This window comes from Monodon monoceros, unplaced genomic scaffold, assembly GCF_005190385.1.
Source record: "Monodon monoceros isolate NGI ecotype Baffin Bay Population unplaced genomic scaffold, NGI_Narwhal_1 Super_Scaffold_7, whole genome shotgun sequence".
In the NCBI taxonomy this organism is placed as follows: Eukaryota; Metazoa; Chordata; class Mammalia; order Artiodactyla; family Monodontidae; genus Monodon; species Monodon monoceros.
The window spans coordinates 93,741,587-93,755,473 of NW_021703784.1; the positions used below are offsets into that span (position 1 = coordinate 93,741,587).

Consider the following 13,887-nt stretch of genomic DNA (forward strand, 5'->3'; position numbering starts at 1 on the left):
ACCTGGTTTATAATATGAGAAATACAAATTTAAAATACCTACATTTTTTTTTTTTAATTTTTTTGGCTACACCACGCGGCTTGCAGGATCCTAGTTTCCTGACCAGGGATTGAACCCTTGCCCCCAACAGTGGAAGTGCAGAGCCCTAACCACTGGACCACCAGGGAAGTCCCACCTACATAGTATTTTTTACCATCAGATTTGTAAATACCCCAAAATATGATAGCACAAGCAAGAGTTTAGGGACACATGCACCCTCATGAACCACAAGGGAGTGTATAAATTGGTATCATCTCTACAGAGGGTGATTTAGCAGTATCTACCGAAATCACGAATCTACATATTCTTCCTCCCTACAATTCCATTTCTAGGAATTTATCCTATGATATACTTGCACATATGCAAAATGACAAACTGTGGCATGGTTTGTATAGCAAAAGACTGGAAACAACTTAAAAGTTCCTCAGCAGAGGGGCTTCCCTGGTGTTCCAGGGGTTAAGACTCTACACTCCCAACACAGGTAGCCTGGGTTCAATCCGTGGTTAGGGAACTAGATCCCGCATGCTGCAACTAAAGATTCTGCATGCCACAGCAAACATCCCACATGCCACAACTAAGACCCGGAGCAGACAAAAAAAAAAAAAAAATTCCTCAGCAGAACACTGGTTAAAAAATAACTGGTTAAAAAATGGACAGTGGGAGGACTTTCTTGGTGACAAAGTGGTTAAGAATCGGCCTGCCTGGTCCAGGAAGATCTCACATGCTGCGGAGCAACTAAGCCCGTGCGCCACAACTACTGAGCCTCCGCTCTGCAGCCCGCAAGCTACAACTACTGAGCCTGTGTGCCACAACTACTGAAGCCCGCATGCCTAGAGCCTGTGCTCTGCAACAAGAGAAGCCACCGCAATGAGAAGCCTGCGCACCGCAACAAAGAGTAGTCCCCGCTTGCCACAACTAGAGAAAGCCCACGTGCAGCAACAAAGACCCAACACAGCCATAAATAAATAAATAAATATGTGTGTGTATATATATATATAAAGGACAGTGGGATACTAGGCAGCCATTAAAAAAGAACTGAGTAAATGCTTTATGTACTGATACGGAAAGATCACCAAGACATAAAGTAAAGAAAGCAAGGTACAGAAAGAAAAGTATGTATAACATGCTACCATTTAGGCTAAGTAGAGGTGGAAAAACAAACATTTGCATGTACTTGTATATACATACGATATCGTTGAAGAGGTATGCAAGACACTGCTCATTGTGGTTGCCTATGGGGTGGAGTGGTGGGTAGCTGGGAGCAGGATTGGGAAACTTTTCACTGTATATCCTTTTATATTTTAAAAATCTTTGGTAAATGTATTTCAGATTATAATAAAAGAAACGAAGCAAATAAAATAACGAAACAAAGTACCTAGGGAAAATTATGGCAAACACCTGGGCCAGAAATCTATAAACAAGCAAACAGTATTTAATAAGGGAAAAGGTAGATTGCATTTGATTTCTAGTAAAGAATAGATTATTGAACATGCGGCTTAAAAGCACTTAGAAAAAAATGATTGCTACTGAGGTTTCACTAAGATCAGGACATGAAAAAATTGACCTCATTTTCATGGTCTGATAAGGATACCAAGATTGGCATACTGGGAAATGCCACAGAAGGGGCTATCTTGATTACTTTAAGGTATCTGACCAACTCTTACAATACCCTATAGACAAGATAGAAAAATATGGGCTTCACATGCGAACAACCAAGCCTAGGTGCAAATTCGTGAACCAAAATTGACACAGAGCAAGCCCACAGGAACATACCACAACACTTGGTGCAAAGTCCTGACTGATGCACTAGTTTTGCTAGCAATCCAAAGTTAAGACAGAGGGGGGACTTTCCTGGTGGCACAACTGGTTAAGAGTCTGCGCTCCCGGGACTCCCTGGTGGTGCAGTGGTTAAGAATCCACCTGCCAATGCAGGGGACACGGGTTCGAGCCCTGGTCCAGGAAGGTCCCACATGCCACGGAGCAGCTAAGCCCGTGTGCCACAACTACTGAGCCTGTGCTCTAGAGCCTGCGAGCCACAACTACTGAGCCTGCGCACCTAGAGCCCATGCCTGGCAACAAGAGAAGCCACCACAATGAGAAGCCCACGCACCGCAACGAAGATTAACCCCTGTTCACCGCAACTCGAGAAAGCCCTTGCACAGCAACGAAGACCCAATGCAGCCATAAATAAATAAATAAATAAATAAATGTATTAATTTTTATTAAAAAAACAGTCTGCACTCCCAATGCAGGGAGCCTGGGTTCGATCCCTGGTCAGGGAACTAGATCCCACATACGTGCCGCAACTAAGAGTTCTCATGCCTCAACTAAGGAGCCCGCCTGCCGTAACTAAGACCTGGCACAACCAAATAAGTAAATAAATAAATATTTTTTTAAAAACCAGAAAAACAAAGTAAGACAGAGGGACTTCCCTCGTGGTCCAGTGATTAAGAATCCACCTTCCAATGCAGGGGACTCAGGTTCAATCCCTGGTCGGGGAACTAAGATCTTACATGCCTCGGGGCAACTAAGCACTCCCGCCACAACAAAAGAGCCCTCATGCTGCAACTAAGACCCTATGCAGCCCAAAAAAAAAAAAAAAAAAAAAGAATTAAAGTACTTAGTGTTAAAAAAAAAAAGAGAGAAAATATGTTTATCAAATTAGAAGATGATGTAAGGCTGGGAAAAAAAGGGCTGAATCAAAGTTCAAAAAAATGTTGAGAGGCAGGAACTAAGAAGAGCAATTAACACTATTAAGATAAAACTTAACAGAAACAAATACAAACCTTTGGTTTTTAAAACATTCGAACTGCACAAGTAAGTACAGGACAGTAAAGTCTTGGTTTATTAATAGTTATCAAGTATTTTTTTAATAAATAAATACATTTATTTATTATTTATTTATGTTTGGCTTCATTGGGTCCTCGTTGCTGTGCACGGGCTTTCTCTAGTTGTGGTGAGCAGGAGCTACTTTTCATTCCAGTGAGCAGGCTTCTCATTGCGGTGGCTTCCCTTGTTGCAGAGTGTGGGCTCTAGGCACGTAGGCTTCAATAGTTGCAGCACACGGGCCCAGCAGTTGTGGCTCGTAGGCTCAAGAGTGCAGGCTCAGTAGTTGTAGCGCATGGGCTTAGTTGCTTCACGGCATGTGGGATCTTCCTGGACCAGAGATCGAACCCGTGTCTCCTGCATTGGCAGGCAGATTCTTAACCACTGTGCAACCAGGGAAGTCCCATCAAGGAATTTTAAGTGACTGCAAACTCAATAGTGGCTTCAGAAAAAGCTGTTGAAATCTTAAGCTGAACTAACACTGTCCAAACCATCATTGTACTCTGTTTTGGACAGCTCTCATCTGGAGTGTTCTACGTTGTTCTGCCACCTCAAAGCCTGAAGAGGAAATGAGCAGAACTGTCAAGGATTTGAAAACCAGATCATAAAAGGAATCTCAGGAATTCTGGCCCAAAAAGAATGATTTAAAGGGAAGTGGCAGTTTATCTTCAAATAGCTTGAGAACTGTCACTTAGAAGAGACGTCATTAAACTTATTCTATGGAGATTCAGAGGTAGAACTAGGACCAATGGGAGGAAGTGACAGCAAGGGAAATGGTGGCTGGGTATAAGAAAAAACATTTGAACAGGAATTTAGCAGTGATGGACTAGGGCCAACTCATCAGACAGTGTGACCTATCTGAAGTGTTCAAGCAGAGGCTGAACCACTACTTCCCAAGGATGTGTGAGAGTCCGTCATCAGATAGAAAGTGAAATGAGATGCCTAAAATGCTGTGATTGGGCTCCCCTGGTGGTGCAGTGGTTGAGAATCCGCCTGCTAATGCAGGGGACATGGGTTCAGGCCCTGGTCCGGGAAGATCCCACATGCCGCGGAGCAACCAAGCCCGTGCTCCACAACTGCTGAGCCTGCGCTCTGGAGCACACGAGCCACAACTACTGAAGCCCGTGTGCCAAGACTGCTGAAGCCTGAGCGCCTGGAGCCTGTGCTCCATGGCAGTGAGAAGCCCTCGCACTACGGCGAGGAGTGGCCCCCACTCGCTTCAACTGGAGAGGGCCCGCACACAGCAACGGAAGACCCAACGCAGCCAATAAATAAATTAATTAATTAATTTTGAAAAAATGATGTGGTTTCAATCGAACAACTGGGGCATGGGATTGAGGACTCGTAGAAGCTGGGAAAACGGACTGACAGACAGACATGTTTGTAAATCACACATCAATCAGGCCACTCCCTTTGTTCTATTCAGATCTAGATTAATAAACGAGTTTATCATCACTGTAGTCTTTCCTCAAGGGTCTGGCTCTCAGTTTCTACACTCCCTTCTCCTCTTCCTCTGAGTTCCACCCAAACTTCTAGGCTTGCGACAATGAACTACTAGTTGGTAAACTCCTGGGGCAGATATCTTCATTTTGGTGTCCACCTTAGCATTGTTCTGATCACTGTACCAAAGCATTGTTCACTGCTCAGGGTGGGTGCTCAATACACGTTTGCTGAATTGCTTAACGAGAGTCAGAGAAGAACTGCAGAAATGGCACACGGCAGTCAGCTGCTCAACGAGGCGATGAAAAATCCAGTGCTATGTGGGTTTCTGAGCTCTGGCTCACCAGTAAGAGTCAGACGTTCCACCAGTATCCCCAGTTCTACCTTGGCTTACCATTACTGATTTCTGGGAGGTCAAACTTAGTGAAGTCCCACCACTGGAGCCGGTAGGTAGTATTGGCAATGTTACTGGCCACGGCAGACTGTCCATCACCAATCACTGCCCCTGGTGGGGGAGAAGACAAAGAGAGCACATTATAGTGTTTATCTATATGTTTCCATTGCAAACATGAGACAAAACTAGGATTAGTAGAAAAGGGAGAAAAGGAAGAATCACAACTAAGGCTGAAGAAAGCTGACAAGTCCTGTCAAGTCTCTATCTCAGAGAAACCAGACATGTTTCTCAAGAACAATTCTACATGTAAATATAGTATAATACAATATAGTATAGTATAGTATAGTATAGTATAGTATAGTATAATATAAATCAGCCCCCCTTCCCATTATTACATAACATTTACTGAGTGCCAACAATGTGGCACGTACTGTATATATCCTATCTGGTAGGCTCACAATCTAAAGAGACAAATGGGTGTTCATAAAAATTCTGGGAAAGACACATGAAAAATGGTAGGACACCATTAACACAGAAAAGCATTCAGTCCCTGGATGTCTTTGTGGTAAGCAGCACCCTTTGGGGGAAAGCATCTCCTTTGTATATGACCTTCCTCCTAATAAAACATCTCAAAAGGAAGCTTCGCCCAGGGAAGAGGCAGCCAGCATTCAGCTGATAGGATAGAGAGAGACAGCAAAGAACAAATGAGGTAATATTTGTTAATCTCTTCTGGACCTCTGGCATGTAACACAATAGAAATTTATGAGCCTAGCTTTTCCCCCTCAGAATATTTTTATTAAGGCAGTATTTTATAACTCCTGCCCTGCCCCACCCCAGGAGAACTTCCTTGAATCTAGATTCACTTGTAACATCTCACAGTTTAACTTTCCCTGAGACATACACTTCTGTATGACATTTTTTTCCTTGGTAACCAATTAAATAAAAAAGGGATTTTTTTAAAACAGGGTGACACTTTAATTTGCAGTTGTATTTCATTTTACTTGAACATGTCATCTCTTCCTCCTCCTCCTTCCGAGGTGCATTTCATACACACCCACCCTTCTGATCAGACAGAGCCAAACCCTCTTGGGAGAATAGAACATTCTTATGTGCTACACAGCCTAAATGGTATTCTCTGCTGCAAATCAACTCTGACTGAGAAACTGAACTTGTTAGAGCTGACTAGCCTTGGAACAATGGACAGTTCTATACCCAGATTCTTCAGTATCACCATTTTCCTCCTCTGCATTTCACTGCAAGAGGGTCTTGTCTTTTTTTTTTTTCCCTCCTTTTAGAGCACTGCATTTATTGCTCTGCTACTCCTGGTGTTTCCCTGTTCTTTCCTCAGATGGTCAAGAGGTTGTTCAGAGAGAAAATGTCCTCCATATAAGCTATGAAATATGAGAAAAGTAGTCTTCTTACTCTTCCTCAGTTGCTTCAGGCCATTGCATGAGAAGACTCTTTTTTAACATTAGTTTACTGATAGAGTCCTTGTCCCTGTTTCAATTTGTTAAGAAAGGTACAAACAACTCATTCCCAAGATGATGATACTTCTAGATTAACATATCGTCAACATGGGCAGGACTGCCCCCATGGGGGTGAAAACTGTTCATGGTGGGGGAAAAATCTTAGAGAGTACAATCCCCAATCCCTGCCAAAGTACTGCAGTACATGAACAGATACACAGCATTATCTGTGATATTAAAATTTCATGGGAGGGGGGTGATTAGGGAAAAAGATGTCTAAAAAGGCTCCTTAGGAAGGTAATGATAAAATAAAGGTTGAGAAATACTGTTTTAGATAAACCAATACCATCCAAACAATACATTCTTTATAATCTTGCAGGTTCAAAGACATTGTTCAAAATGGTCATGATCTCTCTGAAGGCCTAAGAAAGACAGCATTTGAGGGTTCTGTCAATGACCCACTGACCTCAAATCCCTATTGAGGGGGCTTCCCTGGTGGCGCAGTCGTTAAGAATCCGCCTGCCATTGCAGGGAACACAGGCTCAAGTCCTGGCCTGGGAAGATCCCACATGTCGTGGAGCAACTAAGCCCGTGCACCACAACTGCTGAGCCTGTGCTCTAGAGCCCGTGAGCCACAACTACTGAGCCCACGTGCCACAACTACTGAAGCCCACACGCCTAGAGCCCGTGCTCCACAACAAGAGAAGCCACCACAATGACAAGCCCACACACTGCAACAAAGAGTAGCCGCCGCTCGTCGCAACTAGAGAAAGCCTGTGCACAGCAATGAAGACCCAACACAGAAAAAAAAAAAAAAAATCCCTATTGAGGGCCCTGTGGCATATCACTTAAATGAGGTAAATATATGCCTTTGCTTAAACTTTACAGAAAATTCTGTAATAATGATATCTGACTTGGGAAATTTTGCTGAACCTCTGGGTCATGAGGAGGGTAAGCTGCCTATAGGACTTTCTTTTTGTAAATAAATAAATAAATTTATTTATTTATCCATCTATCCATCTATCTATCTATTTATTGCTGTGTTGGGTCTTGGTTGCTGCGCGAGGGCTTTCTCTAGTTGCGGCGAGCGGGGGCTACTCTTCGTTGCGGTGTGCGGGCTTCTCATTGTGGTGGCTTCTCTTGTTGCAGAGGATGGGCTCTAGGTGCACGGACTTCAGTAGTTGCAGCACGCGGGCTCAGCAGTTGTGGCTCGCGGGCTGAAGAGCACAGGCTCAAGCAGTTGTGGCACACAGGCTTAGTTGCTCCGCAGCATGTGGGATCTTCCTGGACCAGGGATCGAACCCATGTCCCCTGTATTGGCAAGTGGATTCTTAACCACTGCGCCACCAGGGAAGTTCCCCTATAGGACTTCCTTAATAGGAACTTTCTTGAGTTTTCTAGGCCTCCTTGATAATGAAAATAACTTTAAATTCCAAGGTCCACTACTCAGGAAAGAATTGTTCAGTTTTATTTGGAACCAGGCTCAATTCCATTGAGGTTATGAATTGTTCCTCTGGCTTGCTTATCTTTATCTAGATGGTTGATATCAACCTCTGACCACCAGTCTCTCTCAAATGATTTTAGTTCCTTATAATTTCCTCCAACTTTTAACAGAAAAGCATATAACCCAAAATGGAAGAAGGCAAGTTGATTTTCTTAGTATATGATGAAAGAAATGCTAGTTCCTAAGACAGGATACGAAAAAAATTGAAAAAACAAACCCCATATCGTAGGAGCTTAAAATCTGGGGGAGAGGACGAGAGCTACAAACAGGAAAACAGTTAAGGAAAATACCAGATGCTTTAAGAGCGCTGTGGATATATCTGCAACTGGAACAGAAATGACTGAGGCTCCAACTCACAGCTCCAGAAGCATCCTGTATATCCATGCCTCAGGAAACGTCTTCTGGAAAACAGCTGTGCAATAAAATAATCATGTATGGTTGTACTGTGTGGAAGAAACTAGGGAGGTATTCTCTGCCAGCGGTGCCAGAGTGTTGAGGGATGGGGCCTGGCAGCAGGGAGAGTTGATTTTCAGTGCCGCGTAAACATAGATTAGGGAGCTAAAGATGCCAGCAACAGATTATTGTCACCAGGTTCTCTTCTGTAAGAGCTGCAGGCCAACTGAGCCTGTCTCTCAAGAAACATCAGGAAGAAAAAGTAGCACCCTATTAAAAAAAAAGCCCAACCATTTAACAGGCCTCTGGCTACTAAGCTCAAGGTACAGGAAATGTGCCAGAATGAATTAATGGACTGACCCACAAAGTATTTACATAGGAGGCACTTAGCCTTGGAAACCAAATCCTGACAGAATGCTGAGGGATTTCTGAGGGATCAAGGTTTTCTCAGTAATAACAGAATGGAACAAGCTAGACTCAGGGTTTCTCAACCTCCACTATTGATATTTTGGGTCAGATAATTCTTTGTTTAGGGGGTAGGGTGGGTCTTGTGCACTGTAGGATGTTTAGCAGTACCCCTGGCCTCTTCCCACTAGATGCCAGTAGTCACCCACTTGTGACCACCAAAAATGTATCCAGACATTGTCAAATGTTCCCTGGGGATCAAAATCATTCCTGGTTGGGAAACTCCAAGTTAGATAAATACAGCCTACATTTTACTCCAAGATAGGTGCTCTTAGGAAGCACTACTACTGGAATGCTTGCTGCTAAAGGCACCAACACTGTTGGAGATACTGATTTTGGAAACCAATAAAAGGCACAGCATTATACAAATATTCCTTTAGCAAACTTCCAGTTTTCCATTTCTGCCATGGATTAGAGTTTGGCTTGAACTGGGATCTCATGTGTCTGTTTTTAACATTGTTTCTGAGAATACGGGCTTCAGAATCAGATGGACCCGATTTTGACTCTTCCTGCTAGTACCTATATTAGTATTGCTCTGTGTAAATCAATCTCTCTGAACCTCAGTTTCCTTATCTGTAAAAAGATAATAAAAATTCTTTCAACTTATAGGGCTATTTGGAAAACTTACTGAAATAATAAATGTAAAGTGATGGCAAACAGTAAGTGTCTAATAAATGACCATTAAAATTATTTAATCATTTACTCCAATCTCTGTATGCTTCTCCTCTATAGGTATAGCTCTGGAGTCAACAGCTCATAGACAGAGGTTCTTTTGTAAGAGACTGGCCCAAATAATGTGCCAGGACCAAGGAAGAGAAGCACTTCATTTCAGAATTAAGAGCAAATGCATAGGACCCAGACTCCTTAGTAATGTTCTCCTTGAAAAACAGCTTAGGCCAAGATAGACCACATTCTGGTCCACAAAACACACTGTAACAAATTTAAAAGAACTGAAATCATACAAAGTATGCTGTCAGAACACAAGGAAATTAAACTAGAAATCAGTAACAGAAAGATAGCTGGAAAAATCCCTAAATACTTGGAGATTAAGCAACACACTTTAAGTAACACATGGCTCAAAGAAGCCATCGCAAGAGAAATTTTAAAATATATTTTTTTCTTTCTTTCTTTTATTTTTTTGCGGTACGCGGGCCCCTCACTGTTGTGGCCTCTCCTGTTGCGGAGCACAGGCTCCGGACGCGCAGGCTCCGGACGCGCAGGCTCAGCGGCCATGGCTCACGGGCCCAGCCGCTCCGCGGCATGTGGGATCCTCCCAGACCGGGGCACGAACCCGTGTCCCCTGAATCGGCAGGCGGACTCCCAACCACTGCGCCACTAGGGAAGCCCTAAAATATTTTTAACTAAATGAAAATACAACTAATTAAAATTTGTGGGATGTAGCGAAAGCAGTGTTTAGACGGAATGTTACTGCTTTGAATGCACATACTAGAAAAGAAGAAAGATCTAAAATCAATAATTTAAACTTCCACTTCAGGAAACAAGAAAAAGAAGAGCAAATTAAATCCAAAGTAAGCAGAAGAAAAGAAATAATCAAAATTAGAGCAGAAATCAGTAAGACTGAAAACAGGAAATCAACAGAGGAAAAAAAAAAATCAATGAAATCAAAAGCTGGTTCTTTGAAAAGACCAATAAAATCAATAAACCTTTAGCCAGGCTAACAAAGAAAAAAAGAGGGAAGATACAAATTATTAATACCAGAAATGAAAGACAAGCTATCACTACTGATCCCATGGACACTAAAAGGATAGTAAAGGACTATTATGAACAACTCAAGGCCCACAAGTTTGATAAGCTAGGTGAAATGGACCAATTCCTTGAAAGACACAGACTACCAAAATTGACACAAGAAGAAACAGATGATCTGAATAGGCCTATATCTGTTACACTGAATCAATCATTAAAAACCTCTTAAGACAGAAAGTGCCAGGCCCAGGTGGGTTCACTGGTAAATTCTACCAAACACCTAAGGAAGAAATTACACCAAAACTCCATAATCTCTTCAAGAAAACAGAAGTGGGACTGCTTCTGAGGCCAGCACTACCCTGATACCAAAACTGGACAAAAACATTGAAGAAAGGAAAACTACAGTCTAATATCTTTTATGAACACAGAAGTAAAAATGCTCAACAAAATGCTGGCAAATCGAATATAATAATGTATATAAAAAAAGTTACACACTATGACCAAATGGGGATTTATTCCAGTAGGCAAGGCTGGTTAAACATTTCAAAATCAGTTAATAATATGATACATCACATCAACAGGATAAAGAAGAAAAATCATATGATCATATCAATAGATATAGAAAAGGCACCTGACAAACTCTAAAACCTATTTTTGATAAAAACTATCATCAAACTGGGAAGAGTGGGGAACTTCTCAAGTTGATAAACAATGTCTACAAAAAACCCATAGCTACATTTAAAGGTGAGAAACGACAGTTGACCCTAGAAAAACATATACGTTTGAACGATGTGGGTCCATTAACATGCAGATTTTTTTCAATAAATACGTATACAGTACTACATGATCTGCAGTTGGCTGAATCCAGGGTGTGGAACAGCAGATATGGAGGGCTGGCTGTAAAGTTATACATGGATTTTCAACTGTGCGGGAGTCAGAGTCCCTTTCTCCCCACATTGTTCAAGGGTTAACTGTATATGCTTTCCCCCTAAGACCACTCCTCTTCAACACTGTACTGGAAGCCTACTTAATGCAATAAGACAAGAAAAGTAAGTAAGAGGTATACAGATTGGAGAAGAAGAAATAAAACTTTCTTTGTTCACAGATACCATAATTGTTTATGTAGAAAATCCCAAAGAATAAAACAACAAACAAGCAAAAAACAAAACCTCCTGGAACTATTAGGTGATTATATTAAGTTGCAAGATAGAAGTCAACTGCTTTCCTATATGCCAGCAATGAATAAATGAATAAATGGAATTGGAATTTGAAGTTAAAAACACAATATCATTTATATTAGCACCAAAAAAAAGGAAAACCTTAAGTATAAATCTAACAAAACATGTACAAGATCTATCTGATGAAACAAATCACAAAAGATCTGAAAAAATATTGGAGAGATATTCCATGTTCGTGGATAGGAATATTTAGCACTGTTAAGATGTCAATTCTTCCCAACTGGATCTATAGATTCAATGCAATCCCAGTCAAAACCCTAGAACATTACTTTGTGAATATCAAAAAACTGATTCTAAAGTTTATCTGGAAAGGCAAAAGATCCAGAATAGCCAACGCAATATGCAAAGAAAGAACAAATTTGGAGGACACTATCTGACGTCAAGACTTACTATAAAGCTACAGTCATCAAGATAGTGTGGCATTGGTGAAAGAATATGTCTACTCTAGATCTATGTCTAGACCTATTCTTGATCTATGTCTAGACCAATGGAACAGAAAAAAGAGATCAGAAATAAACCCACACAAATATAGTAAACTGATCTTTGACAAAGGAGCAAAGGCAATTCAATAGAGAATTGAATCTCTTCAAAAACAGTACTGAAACAACTGGATATCCATATACAAAACTATAAAATAAACCTAGACACAAACCTTACACTTTTCAAAAAATTAACTCAAATTGGATAGACCTAGACGTAAAACACAAAACTCTAACTCCTAGGAGATAATATAAGAGATAATCTAGGTGACCTTGGGCTTGGCAAAGACTTTTAAGATACAACACCAAAAGTACAATCCATGAAAAGAAAAAATTGACAAATTTTACTTCATTAAAATTAAAAACTTTTGCTCTGTGAAAGACACTGTTAAAAAGAATGAAGAGACAACAGTCTGGCAGAAAATCTTTGCAAAACACTTAACTGATAAAGGACTGGTATCCAAAATATACAAAGAACTCTTAAAACTCAACAATAACAAAAAACCCAATTAAAAAATGGGCAAAGGATCTAAACAGACACCTCACCAAAGAAGATATACAGATGGCACATAAGCATATGAAAAGATGCTCAACATCATTCCTCATCCGGGAACTGCAAATTAAAACAACAAAGAGAAACCACTACACGATTGTCACAATCGCTGAAATCCAAAACACTGATAACACCAAATGCGGAACAGGATGTGAAACAACAGGAACTCCCATTCCTTGCTGGTGGGAATGCAAAATGGTACAGCCACTTTGGAAGACAGTTTGGCAGTTTCTTGCAAAACTAAACATACTCTTACCATATGATCCAGCAATCATGCTCCTTGGTATTTACACAAATGAGTTGAAAGCGTTATGTCCACACAAAACCTACACAGAGATGTTTATAGCAACTTTATTTGTAACTGCCAAACCTTAAAAGCAACCAAGATGTCCTTTAATAGGAGAATGGATAAGTAAACTGTGGTACATCCATACAATGGAATATTATTCAGTTCTAAAAAGAAATGAGCTATCAAGCCATGAAAAAACATGGAAGAAATTTAAGTATATATTATTAAGTGAAAGAAGCAAAAAGCTATATATTGTATGATTCTAAACTATATGTCATTCTGGAAAAGCCAAAACTGTGGACACAGTGAAGATCAGTGGTTGCCAGGAGTTTGGGGGGAGAGAGGAATGTACAGGTGGAGCACAAGGAGGCTTTTTTTGTCGCAGTGAAACTATTTTGTACGGTACTATAATGGTGGATCATGTCACCATATTTTTGGCAAAACCCACAGAATTTACAACAATAACAGTGAACCCTAATGTAAACTATGGACTTTGGGTGATAATGATGTTTCAAGGTTGGTTCATGGATTATAACAAATGTATCGCTCTGGGGCAGGATGCTGATGGTGGGGGAGGCTATGGGTGTGTGGGGAAGGAGGAAGGTATATGGGAGCTGTCTGTACTTCCAACTTAATTTTTCTGTAAACCTAAAACTGCTCTAAAAAAAAGTCTATTAATTTAAAAAGAGAGAGAGAGAGAGAGAGCCCAAGACTCTCATTCATGTTCTAGGAAACGGTGGAAAGAGCGGCTGTCCATAAGCATACTGTTAGTCATAGCAGTTCACTTTCTACCTCACAACCACAGAGCTCTTCTTCTGGAGCCTCAGAGCAAAAGAGTAAATGAAGATTATTCTGACGAAAGACAAAATGAAAGGGAAAAGAAACTTGAATCCAGTGATCCTGGCCAACCATCAGAAAACAACCATGGAGGGCTTCCCTGGTGGCACAGCAGTTAAGAATCCGCCTACCAATACAGGACACGGGTTCGAGCCCTGGGCCAGGAAGATCCCACATGCCTCAGAGCAACTAAACCCGTGCACCACAACTACTGAGCCTGTGTTCTAGAGCCCACGAGCCACAACTACTGAGCACGTGTG

At 41.2% G+C, this 13,887-nt stretch overlaps 1 protein-coding gene across 11 annotated transcripts in view; it reads right to left on the minus strand.

Moving 5' to 3' along the window:
• The window catches only part of AMBRA1 (autophagy and beclin 1 regulator 1), a 173,361-nt gene that overhangs the window by 39,932 nt on the left and 119,542 nt on the right, over positions 1 to 13,887 (minus strand). For all 11 annotated transcript variants that reach the window (XM_029207199.1, XM_029207194.1, XM_029207193.1 and 8 more), the window contains one exon: positions 4,700 to 4,810. In XM_029207199.1, the coding sequence (XP_029063032.1) occupies positions 4,700 to 4,810 (111 nt within the window). The remainder of the gene's footprint in view (positions 1 to 4,699; positions 4,811 to 13,887) is intronic.